Source organism: Saimiri boliviensis, chromosome 17, assembly GCF_048565385.1.
Source record: "Saimiri boliviensis isolate mSaiBol1 chromosome 17, mSaiBol1.pri, whole genome shotgun sequence".
NCBI lineage: Eukaryota > Metazoa > Chordata > Mammalia > Primates > Cebidae > Saimiri > Saimiri boliviensis.
Window position 1 is genome coordinate 52,270,612 of NC_133465.1, and position 22,594 is coordinate 52,293,205.

Consider the following 22,594-nt stretch of genomic DNA (forward strand, 5'->3'; position numbering starts at 1 on the left):
CGAGGTGCGGGCTGGAGAATGCAGTGGGGTGCGAGGGATGAAGTAGAACAGCGTTGGGGCTGGGTTAAGGAAGGTTCCAGAAAGGAACAGTGAGGCGTGAGGGGACCGAGTGGGACAAAGGGGCAGAGTGAAGGGTGACTGGGACTGAGCCGCCCACCTGCACGCAGCAAATACGTAGGAAAAGCAAACACCGTAAAACCAAACCAACCGCAGGCGGTTCCTCAGAAATGGTGGCCGTTGTACAAGGCCGGCGGCCCGGGGGCTGGGTCACTTCCCTGCTCCTTCAGCGTGGGGCTGAGACCCTTATTACGGCACCGTTTCCATCTTGCGGGTCGTTGACTCGCTAGCTTACACGTCCGCTTTCTTCCCGTGGAAGTTGCTGGCTTGACGCGGGCAGGGCCTCTGGGAAGCCTCCCCAGCGCGGGTTCTTGGTAGCGGGAGGTTCATTCATGTTTGTGGCACAGATGGGAAAACGGGGTGACGGATGCTTGAACGCTCATGAATGGCAGCAGCCGGAATGGAGTTGTGTAAGCAGTTGGTATTAAAGACGAGCAGCCCCTCTAGGGAGGGAAAAGCGAGTGACTGGGGCGGCTTGTGAGGGCAATGTGGCACGGCAGAGGAAAGTACTTTGTGAAGCAATGTCATACAGAGTCACGCTTCAGTGAAGATTCCTCTGTTTTTCTCGTGTTAAACCCGCACAGCCCCATTTTCCCCTTAGCTACTACCTTATTTCTCTGAACAGCGTAACTCCTTGAAAGAGCTTACCCTACTAGCTGGGTTCAATTTCTTTACCCCGTTGTCTCTTGCACTAACTTCAAGGACATTGTCTCCTTACCACCCACCCCTAGATGGCTCCTTTCAAGGTTGTCAGTGTCCTCCGTGTTGTGAAACCTAGTGAACATTCAGTTCTGATCTCACCCACTTTTTTTTTTGAAACAAGGTCTCTTTCGCCCAGGTTGGAATGCAGTGGTGCAATCACAGTCCACTGCAGCTTCAAACTCCTGGGCTCAAAGGCTCTTTCTGCCTCAGTCTTTGAAGTAGCTGGGACTAAGGTCGCCGTGCCCAGCTAAATAAAAAAAAAATCTGTAGAGATGAGAATTTCACTTTCGCCCACTCTGGTCTTGAACTCCTGGCCTTAAGCAGCTCTCCTGCCTAGACCAACCCTGTAGTGCTGGGATTGCCTGCATACGCCACCATGCACAGCCTGATTCCACTCTTGAAGTACCTTTCTTCACTTGGCATCCAGGAACCCAGACTTACCTGATTTTCCTCCTCACAGTAACCAGAGTGATTTTTTCAGAAAGAACTTCAGATTATAACATCCTTCTCCCCAGAACTCTTCAATGCTTGTCAGTCCTTCAGAGTAGAAGCCAAAGTTTTTATTGTCATCTATGGGTCCTCCATGATCTGCCATCCTCCCTTAGCCTCTCTGATCTCCTCTTCTGCTTCAGCCTCATGGGGCCTTCCCACTATTCCGTGAACATTCTTTTTGCCTTAGGGCTTTTGTACTTACTTTTCTTTATGGCTGAAATGTTCTTCCCTAAGATATTAATCAGCTCCCTTCTTCAGTTCCTGCAGGTCTGTACTCAAAAGTCTCCCTCTCAGTAAGGTCTTCTTTGGCCACCTTTTCTATTCCCTGCATCTCCTCCCCATACTACATTTCATATTCCCCTCCCTGCTTTACTTTTTTTTTTTTTTTTTGGTACTTACTGCAGTTATCATATGATATGTTTTATTTTTCTATTTTATCATCTCGCTCCCTGACTAGAATGTAAGCTCCATGAGGGCAGATTTTTTTTTCCTGTTTTGTTCATTGCTATATCCTTAGAGCCTGGGAGAGAACGTAGTGCATACTAAGCATGCAAACATACACATTGAATTCATGGATAGATGACTGGAGAAGAGGGGTATGTCTCCCTCCATTTCTCTTGATTTGTTCCTGCAAGTTCACAGATACAGGATTGAAAGAGTTGAGAAACAGTTGTATGGTCAAAGTTATAGGGAGTAGACAGATTTTCTATGTTAATTTTTTTTTTTAAGTTTGGAGAGGCTTATTCATTCAGCAAATTAAGACCTGCCAACTTTTTGATAATCTGGTCAATAAATTACAAAACAGTTGTTCCTTTCAAGATTTATTCAAAACATGCCAACTCTGCTTAATTAAGCACTTTGATGGTTTAAGAACTCTTGGTGAGTAGCTTAGTAGGGAGGGAATTTGTTCATTCATCCCTCTGTCCCTCTCTTTTCCCTTCCCTCCCTCCATCCCTTCCCTTCTTTCCTTTATGGTTTTCTTCATTATATATATATAGCATTGTGTTTGATACTGTGAGAAGTAATTTTAAGAATTATAAATTACCAGTCCCAGTTCTTTATAAATTTAGGCTGTAGTTGGTATAGGAGCTGTACATGTGAAAATTAAATACAAATACAAGGCAAATGATTAATGTCAGTTAAATAGTGAAGACAAGAATAGTGAAGACAGTAAGTGTACAGTAGTTTAGATGTATGAGGATTGAACTGGTTAGAAAAGATCTAGAAGAGATTACATAGAATGGGTTACTGCGGAGACCTGTATAGATTTCAAATATTTTCTGAGATGAGTATTTTTTAATGTGGTTCTATTTTATTTTTTAGCATATTTTGAATTCTAGGAATGTTGGACATATCACATTGAAAAATAATGACTATTAACATATGTCAGAAGTAAACACAAATGATTTTAAGTACTCTGTCTTCATTAGAATATTAATACTTGCAGTTAAACTTTACAAGAAAAAGACTGATGATTATAACTAGCAATGTAATATAATGTAATATAGCTAGCACTGTGATAAATAGCTCATTAAATGTAACTCAGATATGAGTTAAAAATGAAAATTTGAGGAATTTATAAGTGTTGGTTATCACATTGGCATAATGTGAAAGTCTTTGGTTTAAAGTGAGGCTACATCATTTTTTGTTTGCAGTAGTAGTATTGTTTGAGAGGCAATCTTCTATGGGACTGAAGACCACATGCTTGGAGTTAAATTGTCTGAATTCAAATTTTGTCTCCACTATTTGCCGGCTGTGTGATCTTGGGAAACTTGATCTCTTCAAGTCTTTATCGTAATACTGAGCACATAGGCACATAGGAAGCATTTGGTAACATGAGTGATTACTACTGTCTTAGCAGTTCTGCTTCTCAGGGTTTATTTAAATAAACAGATGTAATTGGATTTCTCTGGTTTGTATGCCATTTGAAATTGGATTTCTCCTTATACCGCAAAAGGTAAAGTTAAAGAACTGGATGATCTGTGATTTATAGTCTACTAACTTCTTTTTCTAGTGTTTGTCCACATATCTGTGTTGGTGAAATTTATTGTGTATCATACCCCAAGTCAGTGTTACATTGAAGAGATAACTTCAGATAGGTAAATATAATTGCTTAAGTCTCCTAAGTAAGCATATGATTTTTATATCTTTTTTTTTTTTTGGCAGGAAATCCTTTTGTACTATTGCTCATTCATAGTTATTCATCAAAGCCAAGAGTCCTCAAGGACAGAATTTACCTCTAAACAGAAAGATGGAAACTAAAGTTCATTTATTCTGCCAGGTATTTATTCAAAAGAGATTCTACAGATTCCTTCTTTTTAAAAATTAATTTACATTACTTCATATTCACAATCAGTAAGCAAACTCATAGAGTAGTAGTCTTAAGGAATCTACCTAATAACTGAGATGACTTTTGAGCAATTTTAGTGAACATATATTGAACTCTCATCCCCTATATGTGCAAGATCTCACATATAGTACTGAGAGATTTTCTGTGGTGTATGATGAGAGTATTTTTGGTGGGGGGAATGTACAGACCTGGATAATTTTTCTGGAGATCAAAAGAGTTAAACTTACATGAGAGGTTGTAGATAATGTAATGATGTGAGAGTTTAACCAAAAAGTAATATAGAGGATATGAAATTTCTTTAGCCATCTTTTCTGTGCTTCAGATTTGTATGCCCTTCTGTCTTTAGATGCTTTCACTTTTTTTTTTCTTCTAGTTTTGAGTCAAGTAAGACAAAATTTTTCAAATAAAAACAGATCTGGACTTAGTAAGGAGAGACTTTATTCAGAAGAATTATTGCCAGGGGAGAAAGGGACTATTTAAATTGGAAGAAGAGGAGGACTATTGCAATGGGAAGAATGCTGTGATCGTAAAATCTGCAAGCATCTCAAGGAGTTTTCTGTTATAGAGAGAGGCTGGAAAGAACCAGGTGTGGGGAAATGGGGTGAAAGAGTAGGATTAGAGAAGTAGATTGGAGAATATTTTATTATCAAGTCAGTCTATTTTGTTCTGATTATCAGTGGGGATAAAACAATTCAGCTAACAATTTATGATGCAAAGAAAGGGAATTTTGAGGGTGTGTGTCTGGCATTGTCATAAGTAAACAAGGTGGGCATTCCAGAGTTTTACCTAACTCATTATGGGGAGGGATGGTTTGCAGTAAGCCATTTTCTGGAACACAAAAGGGTGGGGGAATTCCTTTAACCCTCACTGTTTTCTGGGAGTTTAGGGCTCAAGTGAAATTCAGTATTGTACATTGAGAGTCCTAATCTTTTAAGTTCATTCTTTTAACAGATCTCATGCTACTGTGTAAAACATGTACCTATACTATAGTCTAAAAAAATAAGGCTCTAGAAAAATACTGAGATATGTACTTTATGTCATATATATACACATATATACATTTAAAATTTACCTTTTTATACCTATTACTTCCTGGATTTTGCCTGTATAAACAAATTTTGAAGATGCATTCTTAAAATTAAAATTACAGAATTATACTAGTTTTTTTTCCTTAGACTATATAATTTATACTTCCCAAATGGCTCACCTTTTACTACAGTGTTTCTGAGATTCTTTTCTTTCTTTTCTTCTTCTTCTGTGTCAAGTTTCTACTCACTCTTTTTTTTTATTCACTTGGCCTTTGGTAACAGGTTTTTCTGTCTTTTTAGATTTCCCACCCCTTCCCCCCCCCCCCCCCGCTTTCTATTTGGGGTCATTATTTTTAACACTTTAGAAATTCTTTCATCATTTGTAATACACATCTCATCAAGGCAGTAAATAAAATTGCCTTCCTCAAACAAGTTAAAGGTATGCCTTTGTCCCATCCCCTGGAAAACACTGATTTTTTTTTTTTTTTTTTTTTTTTTTTTTTTTACTGTCTCCATAGTTTTGCCTTTTCCAGAATAGATACTAAAAGTCACTGAAATAGTTCTGTTAATTTCCGTCCTGTGGAAATAGAGATTCTCTCTAAACTTCCTTGGTAATCTTCTTTATAAATTGTCTATGTAATCTTCAGGGTCACCTTTGGGTTCAAAGGCTCAGGACTAATGCACCTTTAATCGACTGGATGCCGTTCAGTTGTCTTAAGCAAACAGGCAAATTTCAGGAGAGAATATTTCCAACTACATTCCTCTTTTTCTAAACATGTTTATTGTCATTAAACTCTGTATCTTTTTTTGTGGGGCAGGGAGTGGGGAGAGGTGTCTATTTAGAAGCAATTTAGCTTTTTTTTTTTTTTTTTTTTTTTTTTTAAAATTTAGGCTTTGTTTTTCAATTTTTTTGTAGAATGGTATTTATTTATTTAATAGTTTTTATTTTAATAGCTTCAGGGATACAAGTGGTTTTTGGTTACATGGATGAATTATTCAGTGATGAAGTCTGGGCTTTTAGTGTACCTGTTACCTGAATAGTATACATTGTACCTAACAGGCAGTTATTCATCCTTCACTGCCCTGCCCCCTCTCCACTCCAAATCTCTACCACTCTGTTGGCCTTTTTGTATCCATAGCTTAGCTTCCATTTATAAGTGAGAATACGCAGTATTTGGTTTTTTGTTCCTGAGTTACTTCACTTAGGATAATGGCCTCTAGTTTCATCCAAGTTGCTGTAAAATACATTATTTTTGTTCTTTTTTCATGGATGAGTAGTATTCCATAGTATATATACCACATTTTCTTTAACCTCTCATCAGTTGATGGGAACTTAGATTGGTTTCATACCTTTGCTATTGTGAATTATGCTGAGATAAACATATGAGTGTAAGTGTTTTTTTTGATGCAATGACTTGTTTTTCCCTTTGGGTAGATACCCAGTAGTGGGATGGCTGGATTAAATGATAGATGTACCTTTATTTCTTTGAGAAATCTCCATAATGCTTTCTGTAGAAGTTATGCTAATTTACATTCCCACTGGCAGCATATAAGTTTTCCCTTTTCATCAAATCTACACCAACATCTGTTGTTTTTTGACTTTTTGATAATGGCTATTCTGGCTAGGGTAAGGTGGTATCTCATTGTGGTTTTAATTTGTATTTCCCTGGTGATGGGTGATGTTGAACATGTTTTTCATATATTTGTTGGCCATTTGTATATCTTCTTTTGAGAAATATATGTTCATGTTATTTTTCCACTTTTTAATGGGAGTACTTGTGTTTTCTCTGCTGATTTGTTTGAATTCCTTGTAAATTCTGGATATTAGTCCTTTGTTGGATGTATAGTTTACAAATATTTTCTCCCATTCTCTTGGTTGTTTGTTTACTGTGTTGATTATTACTTTTGCTGTGCAAGAGCTTCTTAGTTTAATTAGGTCTCATTGATTTATTTTTGTTTTTGTTGCGTTTGCTTTTGGGGTCATAGTCATAAATTCTTTGCCTAAGCCAGTATCCAGAAGAGTTTTTCCTAGGTAGTCTTCTAGAATTTTTATGGTTTCAGGTCTTAGATATGTAGACTTTATTTTTTTTAAGAGCAGTTTTTAGGTTCAGAAAAAAATGAGCAGAAAGTACAGAGAGTTACTGTATACCTACTACCCCTGTACATGCACAGCTTACCCTACTGTCAACATCCTGTAACAGAGTGGTACATTTGTTGTAACTGATGCATCATCACTGGCACATCATTATCACTCAAAGTCCATAGTTTACATCATTAGAGTTCACTTTTGTTGTTGTACATTCTATGAGTTTGAACAAAAGTATTATGACATATAGTCAACATTATAGTATCATATAGAATAATCGCATTGCCCTAAAATCCTTTGTGCCATAGCTATTTACCTTTTCTTCCCCCATCCCCTGGAAAACACTGATTTTTTTTTTACTGTCTCCATAGTTTTGCCTTTTCCAGAATGTCTATAGTTGGAATTACACAATATGGAACCATTCAGGTCAGGCTTTTTCAGTTAATGTGCATTTAAAGTTTCTGTATATCTTTTTAAGGCTTGATAGCTCACTCTTCTTTAGCACTAAATAATATCCCATCCTCTACATTTAACATAGTTTATTTATTCATTACTGAAGGACATCTTTATTGCTTTCAAGTTTTGGCAATTATGAGCACAATTGCTATAAACATCCAATTGTAGGGTTTTGTGTGGAAGTAAAGTTTCAACTTGTTTGTGAAAATACCAATAAATGCAATTGTTGCATTGTATGGTAAGAGTATGTTTAGTTTAGTTTTGTAAGAAACTGCCAAACTGCCTTCTGCTGTGGTTGTACAATTTTGCATTCCCATCAGCAATGATGAGAGATCTTGCTTCACATCCTTGCCAGCATTTGTTATTGTCAGTGTTTTGGATGATTGCCATTCTTTTTTCTTAATTGAGTTTTTTCTTATTATTTTAAATTGACAGATAATAATTGCATATATTTATGGGGTATATTGTGGAAGATATACATTATATTTCTATAATGTATACATAGATCAAAATACATTATAGAAATATCTAGTCAAGCTATTAACATATCCATTACTTTATAAACTTGTTTTTTGTGGTAAGAACATAAAAATATTTTAGTGATTTTGAAGTATATGATACATTTATTAACCATGTTCACCATACAATGCAATAAATCACTAAAACTTGTTTTTCCAGTCTAACTGAAACTGTACCCTTTGATCAGTGTCTTCCCTTTCCCCATCCCTCTTCCTCCCCCAAACTTCTCTACCCCCAACCTCTTTCTACTCTCTGTTTCTATGAGAACAACTTCCTTAGATTTCACATGTAAGTGAGATTATATGGTTTTTGTCTTTCTGTGCCTCTATTATTTCACTTAGCATAATGTTTTGCAGTTCTATCCATGTTGTGATAAATGACAGAGTTTCCTTCTTTTTAAAGGCTGTATAGTATTCATTTGTACATGTTCACCACATTTTCTTTATGTATTAATCTGTTGATGGACACTTAGGTTACTTTTATATCTTGGCTATTGTGAATAATACTGAAACAGATATGGGAGTGCAGATATTTCTTCAACATACTAATTTCAGTTCCTTTGGATTTATAACCAGAAGTGGGATTGCTGGATCATATGGTAGTTCTGTTTTCAATTTTTGAGGAACCTCCATGGTGTTTTCTAGGATGGCTGTACTAACATTCATACCAACAGTGTGCAGATGTTCCCTTTTCTCCACATCCTTGCCAACACTTGTTATCCCTTGTCTTTTAGATAATAGCTATTCTAAGAGGTGTGAGATAATATCTCATTGTGGTTTTATTTTACATTTCCCTAATAATTAGTGATATTGAACATTTTTCACAAACCTGTAAGCCATTTGTGTGTCTTCTTTTGAGAATGTCTGTTCAGATCCTTCACCCATTTGTGAATTGAGTAGTTAGTTTTCTTGCTTGAGTTGAGTTCTTTATATAATTTGGATATAAATCCCCTAATCCCTTAACAGATGTATGATTTACAAATATTTTCTCCCCTTCTGTGGGTTATTTCTTCCCTGTCGATTGTATACCTTGCTGTACAGAAGCTTTTTAGTTTCATGTAATCCCATTTTTCGTTTTTGCTTTTATTGCCTGTGCTTATAGAATCCTATTCAAGAAATAATTCCCTAGATGAGTGTGGTAGAGCTTTTTCCCTATCTTCTTGTGACTTTACAGTTTTAGGTCTTGTGTTGAAATCTTTAATGCATTTCAAATTGATTTTTGTATATGGTGTGATATAATGGCCCAATTTCATTTTTCTGCAGGAGGATATCCAGTTTTCTCAATGCCATTTATTGAAGAGACTGTTCTTTCCCCATCGTGTGTGCTTAGCCCTTTGTTGAAAATCAGATTATTATAAATATCTGGATAATTTCTAAGCTTTCTATCTTATCCTATTAGTTGGTGTATCTGTTTCTATGCCAGTACCATTCTGTTTTGATTACTGTCACTTTATAATTCAAATTATGGAAATAAGGAAGAATAAAAATTTTGAAATTAGGAAGTATGATGCCTCCAACTTTGTTCTTTTTGCTTAAGTTTGCTTTGGCTATATGGGGTGTTTTCTGGTTCCGTATAAATTTTAGGATTTTTTGATTTCTGTGAAAAATGACACTGGAATTTTGAGAGAAATTGCGTAGAGTCTGTAGATAGCATTGGATAGTAGGACATTTAAACATATCAAATTTTTGAAACCATCAACATGGGCTATCTTTTCATTTATGTTTTCTTTAGTTTCTTTTTTTCCAGTTTTTTTAAAAATCAAAGTTTTATAGTTTTTTTTGTTAAACTTTCACCAATCTAACAGGTATGTAATGGTATTTCCTTTTAATTCACAGTTCCCTAATCACATTATAATGTTGAGCCTCTGTTCATATTCTTACCTACCACACTTCTGTACATCTTCTTTGGTGAGGTGTCTGTTCAAGTCTTTAGTTCATTTTAAATTGAGTTCCTTTTTATTATGTTTTAAGAGTTCTTTGTATATTTTGGGTACCAGTTCCTTATCAGATATGTCTTTTGAAAACATTCTTTCCCATTCTTTGACTTGTCCTTTCATTGTTATGGTGTCTTTCACAGAGCAGAAACTTTTAATTTAAATGAAGTCTAGCTTATCAATCATTTCTTTCATGGATCATGGCTTTGGTTTGTATCTAAAATCCAGTTAATTTTTTATAATAAAAAATTGCTTTGCAAAGAGTATGATAAATTTTGTACCTCAATGCCTTAAGAGCTAGATCCAGGCTGGGAGAGGTAGCTCATGCCTGTTATCCTAGCACTTTGAGAGGCTGAGGTGGGAGGATTGTTTGAGCTCAGAAGTTTGAGACCAGCCTGGGCAATGTAGTGAGACCTCATCTGTACAAATAATAAAAAAATTAGCCATGATGGTGCATGCATGTGGTCTCAGCTTCTCAGGAGGCTGAGGTGGGAGAATTGCTTGAGCCTGGGAGGCCAAGGCTGCAGTGAGTCATGACTGCACCATTGCACTCCACTGTAGGCAACAAAAGGAGACCTCGTCTCAAAAAAAGAAAAAGTGCTAGATTAAATAAGCATTATGTTTATTCATAAATGATGTTCATTTTATAGCTATATAATGTACTAAGGAAAATTGGAGTTATTTAGAGTATGTACTGAATCTGGAAAAATAATACACTAGTGAGTAAAACCTTTTTCAATCAAATTCTCTTTGGTAGCACTATTTGAGAAAGAATATCAATCTAAAATGAATGATTTGACCCAGAATGTCATATTTAATATGTTTGTACAAAGAGAACATGCTTCATTGTGGCTCTTATATTCCCTAGGCAGAGGAAAATATTGACTTATTAGATGATGGCTCTAATTCATTTGCAACTGACTTGCCATCAGGAACTATTGACCACAAGAAATATATCAGGTTTTCTAAAACAATAGAGAAGAAAATTTCACCGGAAATTAGGAGTTTGAGCCCAGAATATAAAAAAATGTAAGTTAAAAACTCTGAACTTACTTTATTGGTTTATACTTTTGCAAGTTAAGAGTGTCAAATTGTAGCTTATTTGTTCTCATAACGTACCATTTGTATAGGATCATTCTTTCAGTAGCATAATTTAAACTCCTAAATAGCTGTTCTTAACATTTTTTTCTGACTTCTCTCATAGCCATGTGGAAGCCTATAGGCTTCCATGTTGTGTTAGTCAGTTCTTACATTGTTATAAGAACTGCTGGAGACTAGGTAATTTATAAAGAAAAGAGGTTTAATTGCTCATGGTTCTGCAGGCTTTACAGGAAGCAAGGCTAGGGAAGCCTCAGGAGACTTAGAATGGTGGTGAAAGGTAAAGGGGAAGCAAGCATATCTTCACAAGGCCAGCAGGAGAGAGTGAAGGGGGAATTGCCACATGCTTTTAACCAAACACATCTTGTGAGAACTCAGTATCATGAGAACAGCAAGGGGGAAATCTGTCCCTATGATCCAATCACCTCCTACCAGATCCCTACCCCAACATTGGGGATTGCAATTCAACATGAGATATAGGTAGGGACACAGAATCAAACCATATCACATGTGGAAGCCTATAAGGAAGCTGTAAGGTAACTGCAATCATAGAATTCCAGTTAGCGGAGAACAATTATCCGTATGTCTGTTAAGTTTGTCTTAAAGAGAATTTAGGAAGGAAACAGAAGGTTCTCCCCTCTAGGCTTGACTTTGTGCTTTCCATGAAATTAAGCTATTTGAATCTTTTGGCGGTTCTTTCTTGTATGCTGCATTGACTGGTTGCCTTTTGTTAGTTATAGAAGTTCTAGCATTTTATATGCATGTAGGAGAAATACTCAATCTGTATTTATTATTTATAAAATGACTGAAAAAATAAAAAAAATTATCCAAAGCCTTTGAGAAAACATTCAGAACTCAAGTCACTTTATCTTTCTCTAACTAAATGCTGCTCTTACCTGTTGGTGAAAACTGGAAATTACCTACATATTGTGATTGCAGAGGCACTTAAATAAAAACCTCCTCTACCTTCCAGAAGTCTGTATTTTCCTTTTGTTTAATCTAACATTTTTACCACTACTCCTGTTTGTTAGATGGCAAAAGAGCAATTATTTCTGGAAGACTACAATAAAACTTGTTATCTAGAAAGAACAGGAAGGTCGTGGGAGCATCCCTTTACCTTCATCCATTAGAATTGTTCAAGATAGGTTAGCACTGTGAGAAGCATATGCCTGAAAAGAATGAGGTACAGTGCATGTGTAAGTGGGAGCTAAACAATGGGTATGCATAGACATACAGAGTAGAATAATAGAATTGGGACTACAGAAGGTAGGAGGAGGGGTGAGGGTTGAATTTGGTGATGGGTACACTGAAAGCTGAAACCCACCACAATGCCATATGTGCATGTAAGAAATCTGTACTTGTACCCTCTAAACATATAAAAATAAAATTTGTTTTAAAATGGGGTACAGGGCAAATGTTTTTACTTATTCATTATTTATACCCAATCATCCTTATTGTATGAAATGTGTGAAGCAGCTCATAATTAAAAAGTACACTTATACTTTTGTTTACCTAAATAAGGAAACAGAGGCAAAATTAATATAAGTAGAGAGTTTATTTGGGCCCAGTTTGAGGATTCTGGGAGGTACTCTGGAGAACAAAGGAGAGGCTCAAGTTCTTAAAGAAAAAAGGTACCAATCAGGAGGGGTTGATTACAAAAGTTGTTTTTCAGGAATTCTCACTGGTTTACAGAAATAACATTGATTAGCAATTGGCTATACATTGCTGAATTGTAGGGTATGAGTTATGGTATCCAGTGTGTGGCATTGTGAGGTTAATTTGTGGCTACTTGGTGACACAGTCTACAGTCCATATAGCAGGCACCTTTGAAATAATTACTTAGTTCAAGGGGACGTGAGATAGTGACTCCTATCTACTTTTAATGCCTCTTTGGGCCTGGTAATTTAAAGAGGCCTTGCACTCATAAGATTAAACATTTATTTTCTTTCTCATTTTTTGAAAAAAGGTGAAAGATCAAAAGTCATGTAGTGGGGTGGAAGTCATGATTATACTAGAAATAAGAAGGCTGAACTTCAATAATGATATATGGGGGATATAAAGCACTAGTAAACTATAGGTTATGACTCATTAATGGGTCATGAAATCAGTTTAGGAGATCACTACTAGTTTTTTTTTTTTTTTTCTTCTTTTTTGAGGCAGGAATTTACTCTGTCATCCTGGCTGAAGTGCAGTGGCATGATCATAGCTCATTGCAGTCTGGAACTCCTGGGCTTGAGGGATTCTCCTGCCTCAGACTCCTGAGTAACTAGGATTACAGGTGTGCACCACCACACCTGGCTAAATTTTTAAATTTTTTGGAGAGATGGAGTCTCACTATATTGCCCAGGCTGGTCTTGAACTCCTGGCCTGAAGCAGGCCTCCCACCTTGGCCTCCCAAAGTGCTGGGATTTCACAGGTGAGAGCCACTGCAGCTGGTTTACTACTAGTTTTTGTTTTAAGTAAATACATTAGAATTGAAAACATTAGAGTGCTTTTTCTTCCTTCTCTCCCCCCTCGCTTTCTATTGCATTCCTTCTCTCTGTGTATGTATATTGCACCTTGGTAGAAAATGTACTTTTGACTGTGGGTCATAGGCAAAATAGTTTAATGTCCTTGCTTTTGAGACTAGAGGACTGCAGAGGGATCTAATCGTATAGCAGCTTCAGGGAACTGAAGAGCAAAGTATGGAGGTTCACAGGGTGTGAATTTGGGAGATTAGATTTATAGCGATAGTGTGTCAAAAAAGCAAGGTACTTTTTCTTGGAGAAATAAGTCAGAAAAAAAGCAGGGTACACCATAAATACAATTTTATTTGTCAATTAAAAAATAAATTTAAGAAACATAAATATACACAATTTTGTCTGTCAATTTAAAATAAAATAAAATTGAAAAAAAAGGCCAAGGTACTTGCTAAAGAAGGGGAATGGCATGAAATATATATATATATATATATATATATATATATATATATATATATATATATATATTTTAATGTCACAGTTTTGCTTAGGGCTGAGTTCACCTGAAGCTGTAGTAGGTAGTGTAGTTAGTCACTGCCCTGTTAGAGTTCTTGAAATTTAGGTTTACCCTGGATTACTTGAAGCATTTAAGAGTATGTGTCTTCTCTTTTAAAATTTAATTCAAATATAATTCATAATTATATTTTATCTCATTGTTGTATAGTTTATGGTAGTGGTCTCCCACCTTCTTGGCACTAGGGCCTGGTTTCATGGAAGATAATTTTTCCAGGGACAAGAGGATGGGGAGGAGGCGGGGGCGGTTTCTGGATGAAACTGTTCCACTTCAGAAGATCGTCAGACATTAGTTTCTAATAAGGAGGCACAACCTAGATCCCTTGCATGCACAGTTCACAATAGGGTTTGTGCCCCTATGAGAATCTAATGCTGCTGCTGATGTGACAGGAGGTGGAGCTCAGGTGGTAATGCCTACTCTCTAGCCACTAATCTCCTGCTGTGCAGACCGGTTTTTGTCCGTGGCCCAGAGGTTGGGGACCTCTGGTTTATGGAATGTTTGTGTTATGAAAGGTCTTGAGATTGCACCACTGAGCTTTTGCCTGGGCAACAGAGTGAGAACCTGTCTCAAAAAAACAAAAAAACAAGAGAAAAGAAAAGAAAAAGAAGCATCTTTGACAGTCTGATAAGAAGAGGAAAAAGGAGAAAGAAGAGAAAACCAAAGAATAAGCAAGAAGAATGAAGTTCAGCTTCTAGTTCCCAATGTTAGTCTTGAAATACCATTTCTTATTAGAAGGCTCTTTAGAGAAATACTGATTGCATGTCTGTGAGAGGAAATGTAGAGATAAACCTGAAACATCTTGTCTTCCAGAGATAAGGAAACTATTAATAAAAAAAGACTGCTACTAGGGATCAATCAGAAGGACTCAATGGCCTACTTGAAGAGGCTCCCACCTTTTCTTATAAAAGATGAGAAAATTAGAGCATCAATAAGAATAATAATTTTGGGAATTAAACTGTATCAAACATATTTAAGTCCATGTGTCCAAAAGTGTATAAAATTATTTTGTCATTTTTAGAGGTTACAAGTGAGCCAAATCTTTGTCATGAAAAGTGGTAAATCAAGGAAAATAATAGAGCAATTATCTTGCCTTTCTTTCTTGTTTTTTTTTTTCAATCAGTTGAATCTCTCTACATCTTGCGTTTCAATATGAACTGTACTAAATAGTACATGAGAGAAACCAAATATCATATGAGAGAAAGTTTCTATTTGTAGAAATATTCTAGCAGCCAGGCATGGTGGTGCATGCCTATAGTTCAGTACTCAGGAGGCTGAGGTGGGACAATCACTTAAGCCTGGGAGTTTGACTGTAGTGTGTGCTATAATCACACCTATGAATCTCTACACATACAAACAAGAAATATTCTAGCTAATGATTGAAGGAATGATAGATTTATAACATAACCACTTTGCACTTCCTCATGATTTATCATTTTTATTTATTTATTTTTGAGACAGAGTCTCACCCTGTCACCCAGACTGGAGTGTAGCAGTGTGATCTTGGCTCACTACAACCTCTGCCTCCCAGGTTCAAGCAATTCTTCTGCCTCATCCTCCTGAGTACCTTGAACTATAGGCATGCGCCATCATGCCTGGGTAATTTCGTGTATATATATATATTTTTTAAGTAGAGACAGGATTTCACCATGTTGTCTAGGCTAGTCTTGAACTCCTGACCTCTGGTGATCTGCCCGCCTCAGCTTCCCAAAGTGCTGGGATAACAGGCATGAGCCACCATTTCTGGCCAGTCCCTATAATTTACTGGATCTAGTTATTTGTATAAGTAGCTGCTAATACCACAAATAGCCAGTTGGACATTATGTACTTCCTGATGGAATAACATCACCACCTAGATAGTGGTTTTGCATCTCCCTCAAATATTAAACATTAGTATGTTCAATCCTTTAGAATCCTACAACCATGGTGATACAATCAGCAAAATCCCAACTGTGGAAAATGAGCAGGACAAATAACCTAGTAATAATAATTATAATGATAATAAAAAGTATAGAAGGAGACTTACAGATGAAAAGAAGTTTAAAAGACATTTCAGTCAACTGTGATGCTGGGATTTTTTGAGTCCCGATATAATATGTTTAGAAATTTTATGAAATTTATGAGACAACTAGAAATGTGAATACTACCTGTATACTTGATATTAAGAAATTGTTAATTTTTTAGCTGTCATATGGTGTTTTTTGTTTTGTTTTGTTTTGTTTTGTTTTGAGATGGAGTCTTGCTGTGTCACTCAGGCTGGAGTGTAGTGGCTGGATCTCAGCTCACTGCAACCTTTGCTTACCAGGTTCAAGCAAGTCTTGTGTCTCAACCTCCTGAGTAGCTGGGACTACAGGTGTGTATCACCATGCATATATATATGTGTGTGTGTGTATATATATATATACATATATATATATATGTATATTTGTATTTTTAGTAGAGACAGGGTTTCACCATGTTGGTCAGACTGATCTTGAACTTCTGACCTCAAGCAATCTGCCTGTCTTGGCCTCTGAAAGTGCTGGGATTACAGGTGTAAGCCACTGCACCTGGCCCGTAATCGTGTTTTAAATTAAAAAAGACACGTTGTAGAGATTTTTATTAAAATCTTTAGAGATGAAGTAATATGATTTATTTCAAAAATAATAAGGGATGGGAACAGGGATGGGATATAGATGGAATAGGATTGGCTATTGTTGAAATTGGGTGATGGAATTCTGTATACATTTGTGTATGTTAGAAAATTTCCATAATTAAAAGTTGAAAAGAAAAAGCAAAAGTAAAAAGAAATTCAAGAACGATTCAATTTCTGTGTAATTTAGTTTTGAAACATCAATATTCCTTTGTGGAGAAGAAAAGTCCTCTGATTTGGCAGAAGAAAAAAAAGTCAGGAAAAAGAGTTTACAAGTACAACAGCACAGCAAAAGAACCGAGGTAAATAAAAATTTGGAAATTTTTCTTTTATTTTCAAGTGTTCTCCTTAGCCTTCAAATATTCCCTTATATTTTTTAGTCCATGTGTTGAAATGTCACAGTCTTAAATACTACTTGCTCTTGCTCCTTTTCTCCTCTTCTTTGTTTTCCTTTTCCTTCTCCTCCTTTAAAAAAAAAAAAAAACAGAACAAGGAATCTTTTCAGAATCTTATGAAAAATTTGCCTTTATTTTCTATTAAGCAATTTTTTACTGTGCTCTCTGCTAACATTTTTTATTTTTTAATGGTGATCCTAGTTGTTCTTTGGTTTGTGGCAGCATAACTCCAAACTTTGCCTCCATCTTCCCGTGAGTCTTCACATGATCTTTCTTCCTGTGTCTGTATCTCATCTCCTTCTTCCTTTCTCTTATAAGCACATTTGTCATTGTACATTTCATTTCAAGATCTTAACTTGATTACATCTGCAAAGACTTTTTCTCCAAATAAGGTAACATTCACAGGTTTCAGATATTGGAATATGGGATATCTTTTTGTGTAGTCACCATTCAATTCACTGTGATACACTTAGAGGTATATTTCCTTTTTTCTCCTCTGTCTTAATATTTGCTGTGCTTCTTAAATCTGAGAATGCATGCCTTTCTTCAATTCTGGAAAATTCTAATATATTATCTTTTAGAATATTTCCCCTCCTTCAATCTCTTTACTGTCCTTTTTTTATCATCTATTAGATGTGTATTAAATTTGTCTTCCTATTTTCTATATTCTTTAACATTGCTTCATATTTTAATCTATTCTGTCTTTCTTTTTTGCTTTTGGTAATTTCTACCCATTTACTTTCTAGTTCACTTATTCTTTATCCAGCTGAATCTAATCTGCAATTTAATCTTTCCATTGAGATTTTAATTTCAGTGATTCTATTTTTTACCTCCAGAAGTTTTATTTGGTGATTCTTAAAATATGCTCTATGTCATGTTTTTTGCTCATGTTTCATAGTTATTTCAAGATTGATATTTGATCAATTCAATATATGAAGTTCTTGGGGGATCTAAATGTTGTGTTTATTGTTTTGTCTGATTCTCATTCATGTTAAGTTATATCTTTGGGTGTTACATATGTTTTGTACATTCTTTCATCTATAGTTGATCTAAATCTGTGGGAATCTTCAGTTTGCCCTTCTTCAAGATAATTTTTAAAATGAGAATTTGCATTTGCCTCTGCCATGCACTTCAGAAGTGTTACAAATCTGAGATAGCTTTAAATGAATTTTTTGGTTTCTGTTTCCCTGGCCCACATATTTCATGTAGATTTGAATTCTAAACTCCTATGTAGGTAGAGTTATGATTATGACTAATTAGCAGGAGTAGTATTTCTTTTTTTCCAACCTGGAGCTGGGATACAGACATATTTTAATCATACTTTTTCATTGAGGGATAAGTTTTTTTCCACTCTTGCTGAAAACATCATCTTTTAAAGATTTTGGTTCTATGTGGCATCTCAGTACCAATTCCTGTCAATCTTGTGTAGTGTGAGAGTCTTTTTTCCACATCTTGCATGGTCATTAAAACTCAAGGCTTAGGGTTCCATGTAAAATTGAAGACACCTATAAATATAGTTCTCATTTTCTAAAGTGGTACTTTCCTATCCACCTAGCTACTTGCCTTTTTGGATTCATGTTTATACATGCAATCTCAAGTGGATAATTTACTCAATGATAAGGATAATTGAAAACAAAATTACCTATATCTTTTGAATATCTGTGTTGATTCTCCCTATTGCATGTAAGTCAAAGCCTTGGTGTGTAGCCTGGAGTCTGGTAGCTGAGTCATCTTGTTTTCTCTACCATAGATTTGCCCTGCTTTGTAAAATCCAGTGCTATATATTGACCAAATATTAATGACATGATTAACTGCATACTTAAGAAAACCATGGCTTTAGAAAAGAATATTGTATAGTTTATATAAAATTTTAGTTTATATTAAATGTAATTTAATTACAAAAGGCAATTTTATACCAGAAGCGTAATTAATTAGGAGCCAAGGTATGATTAATTGTCTTTTAAGAGTTGTATCATCCAAGAATGCTGCATTACCAATGTGATCTCAGGCACCAACATACATGCATTTGGCTCTAGATTGGCCTTCCTTTTCTGAAGCTGTCAAAGGAGAAGGTGACTAGGAAAGAAAACTCTTTACGCAGGTTGCCGAATCAGTACGACATTCACAAGACTTCATCACCTCTTTGTACATCTTCCTCAATTACTCGGTATTTAAATCCTCGTACTCTATTTCTTGAATATTGGGTTCAGACTTGGGTGTTTCTCTTCAGAATCATTTATCCCTTCCACATAAAGAATGTCAAGTAGTTTGTGCTAACTATGCTCTTAGGATTGTGTAGAAATAAGGGCACTGTATGTGGAATTGGAGGACTTAGATTTGAGTCCTGATTGACCTCACATGCTTAGACTTTTGTAAAATTTGTATCTCTGGGCCTCACTTTCCACATCTGTATAAGGATCTTGTACTAAATGAACTCTTAAGATGTCTTCCAACACTAACAGTATATGATTTTAGTTATTTATATGTTATAGTGTTAGGTAATCTTTTCCAGACATTTTTACTGATAGGTGATGGAATCTGAAATTCTTCGGCTGTTTAAAGATACTTTTCGTTTGCTTTATTGTAATAACTTTCTTAAAAATTTGCTGTGAATTGGATTAATAATAGGAAAAACTGGACCATAGTCAAAGGATAGTGGGCCATGGGCACTATTTACAGACTAGGCTAAATTCTGCTTTACAGAAAAATATCTGTAAAAGAAATAAGGTGGGAATTCTGAAGTAAAGAATATGGGATCCTCCATAACTTGGACAGTTCTTCAAGAAAGGTTCTTATGAATCTCAGACTATTGATAGGTTTGCTAATATTTTAAAATGGAATTTGCATATTTTCATTGCTGCTTTCTAATGTGGTTGTTTCTTTGACAGGGACAAGGAAATGCTCTCTAACCTCTACCTGACGTTATATGATGAAGTAACCCATGGATATTTATACTCCCAAGAATTAAGTGGTAATAAGAGGTTCTAAAATTTCTTGAATACATTTCCTGATTATGTGCTTTTTAGGAATTGTTTCAGCAGGTAGTGCCTCTTCTTCTACTCCTAATGGCTTTATGGTATCAACTGATAAAACATGATACAGCAAATGCTGCAGGCTGTAAGGAAGCAAATGTGAATAGTTTAATCCTTAAATATCTTTTGTTATATTGGTAAGATAGGCAAAATATGTAGCTTATACTAGTTCGAATGTATTTTTTGGAAAAACATCTACATATTACATCCCATGGATATATTAGTAAGTTCTGGAGCCACTGATATCACTGGAATTTAGTCTTTGGTATCTTAATATTAAGGCTTATACTACCCTTTACTCCTTTATGATACTGACTTCTGCCGTATCTTGGGCTTCTCCTTTATATTTATGGAATATTTGGCATAGTTTTCCTTTTATGTTAACTCTGATTGTCATAATATGTATCTTAGTGTCCAAATGGTTGACTCATACTACTCTAGCTTCAAACTTTCCAAATCAATTATTTTACCTTGATTCCTCTGACCAACACTGATGGCCACAAATTACATACACATTTTCATTATGTGAAAATCTGAGGCTTTAATGTCTTGTTCTTCACTCACAATTTCTTATACTTCCAGCTCTTATAATTTAAAATTTTATTTCCTTGACCTCTCCATTTGGTGCCACTATGATTGATTTCCAACCTCAGCTGCCCTTAGCACCAGTTGGCGTTCCCTTTACATTTTGGTGTGACCTCTCCTGTTTCCTTTGGTACCTATTCCAAACCTTTGCTACTATCCTCAAATCCTGAATTATGTCATCTATCTAACTCTAAACACTTAAAAATGTTTTACTTAATTAAAATAAAATTAATTGTTTTCATTAATTGCTCAATTTTCTCACTTCCTATTTCATGGAAATCTGCCTTCCACCTCCAAAATTCTACTAAAACTTATTTTATTAAAGTCATTATTATCAACTCTTTAGTCTTTCTTTTGTATTTAGCACTGTCAGGGTTGGGTGAGGTGGCTCATGCCTGTACTCCCAGCACTTTGAAAGGCCATGTGGGAGGATCATTTGAGACCAGGAGTTCAAGATCAGCCTGGGCAATATAGTGAGACCCCATCTCTATAAAAAATAAGAAAACCAAAAAATTAGTTGGGCATCTTGGCACACACCTGTAGTCCTAGCTACTTGGGAGACTGAGACTGCAGTGAGCCATGACCATACTATTGCATTCCAGCCTGGGCAACTGAGAAACTCTGGATTTAAAAAGACAAACAAAAAGCACTGTCATCGATTGCCTCTTTTCTGAAAATAAATTGTAGTGTCCACTAAACCAAAAAATTCAGTTCAATAGACTTTTTTTTTTTTTTGAGAATTTATTCTGAATTAGGCACTGGAAACAGAAGAATGAAAAATCTTGCTCTGTAAAAGTTGACAGTTTAGTGAGGGGTATTGACATACAAGCAATCATAATGTCAAGGGCTTTGACTGAGATACATAGTAAGTGCAGTGGGGGAACACAGAGGAATGATTTGCTATTCCCAGGGCAAGTTGTGGAAGCCTTTGCCTATGTGCTTTTGTGTGACTTTCCTGACAGTTTCTGAAAGTTCTTTAGGAAACAGGTTGAAAGATTTGAATATTAAAAGATTGAAGGGGGTGGGTTAAAAAAGAAAGAAGGTTGAAAGGCTGAAAGTACAAATTTGCTCCCCTTTCTTTTAGTGATTATTAGTTTTTTGAGAGATGGTGGGGGGAATAAAAATAATTAATCTTTTTGAATAACTAACTAAATGTTTTGTTATGTGTGTGCAGCACTTCATAAAGCCTGTAAAATTTTTAGTAAATTTCGAAGTGGTAAGATTTATGTGAATGATCTTCCAGTGATCCTTTACATCTTGAGAATTTCTATAAGTGATTTAGAAATGCGACAGGCACTAAAGACTATTGATATTGATGGTAAGTTTTATATTTTCAGTATTACCTTAAGGGTCTGCAATCATAAATATGTTATGTTTGTCAGATTAATTAGAAATGATAGGAAAACTAAACCTTAAAATGTATTATAAAAACATCATTTTTGGTCATATTATATGTTATAAAACATTTTTATGTGTTACAAGAACACTACTTACAATAATGATATTAAAAATTGGCCTCAGGTTTATGTAATTGGGTTGATTAATTACTGGATTGGATTATGGCATATTCTCTTTAATGGTCCATGCATGGTCTACTCTTATTTAGTTATGTAATTTAAATAAAGTAATAAATACTTGACCTAACCACCCAAAATAAAAATTAGGACCTTGTCAATAATTCGTCTCTAACTATAAAGTTTACTAAGCAACTTACTATTCTGTTTTTCCCAACCTGAAGTAAGCATTATCTTGAATCCTATATTCATTATTCTCTTTTTTTTTCTTTTTAAGTCGTATTATTGTTATGGATATGTATTTTTGTAAAATAGTTCAAAAATTTTTGTTGTTTAAAAAACTTCAGTAAACAGTTCTTCATGATGTACATAATCTTTTGGAGACTTTTTCACTTAATATTATATGACTAAGATTTATTCATATTGTTGTATACTGCTTTTTTTGTATGCTCTTACCACCCTTGAATTGATCAGCCTTTAAAAATTATGGTTGTTCTAATAGATATACAGTTATTATCTGATAGTGGTTTTAATTTGCATTTCTGAATGATTAAATAATGTTGAATATCTTTTCATGTGGTTACTTGCCATTTGTATATTTTTTGCCTATTGAAAAACTGTGTTC

At 35.3% G+C, this 22,594-nt stretch overlaps 1 protein-coding gene across 10 annotated transcripts in view; it reads left to right on the plus strand.

Annotated features, from left to right (window-relative positions):
• Positions 1-45: 45 nt before the first annotated feature.
• The window catches only part of EFCAB13 (EF-hand calcium binding domain 13), a 277,023-nt gene continuing 254,474 nt past the window's right edge, over positions 46-22,594 (plus strand). For 4 of the 10 annotated variants that reach the window (XM_074388793.1, XM_074388794.1, XM_074388795.1 and 1 more), the window contains exons 1-6: positions 47-3,592; positions 10,552-10,712; positions 16,634-16,745; positions 18,875-19,005; positions 19,727-19,809; positions 21,630-21,773. In XM_074388793.1, the coding sequence (XP_074244894.1) occupies positions 3,563-3,592; positions 10,552-10,712; positions 16,634-16,745; positions 18,875-19,005; positions 19,727-19,809; positions 21,630-21,773 (661 nt within the window). In that variant the 5' untranslated portion in view covers positions 47-3,562. The other 6 variants (XM_074388798.1, XR_012514684.1, XM_074388801.1 and 3 more) reach the window with 6 other exon arrangements.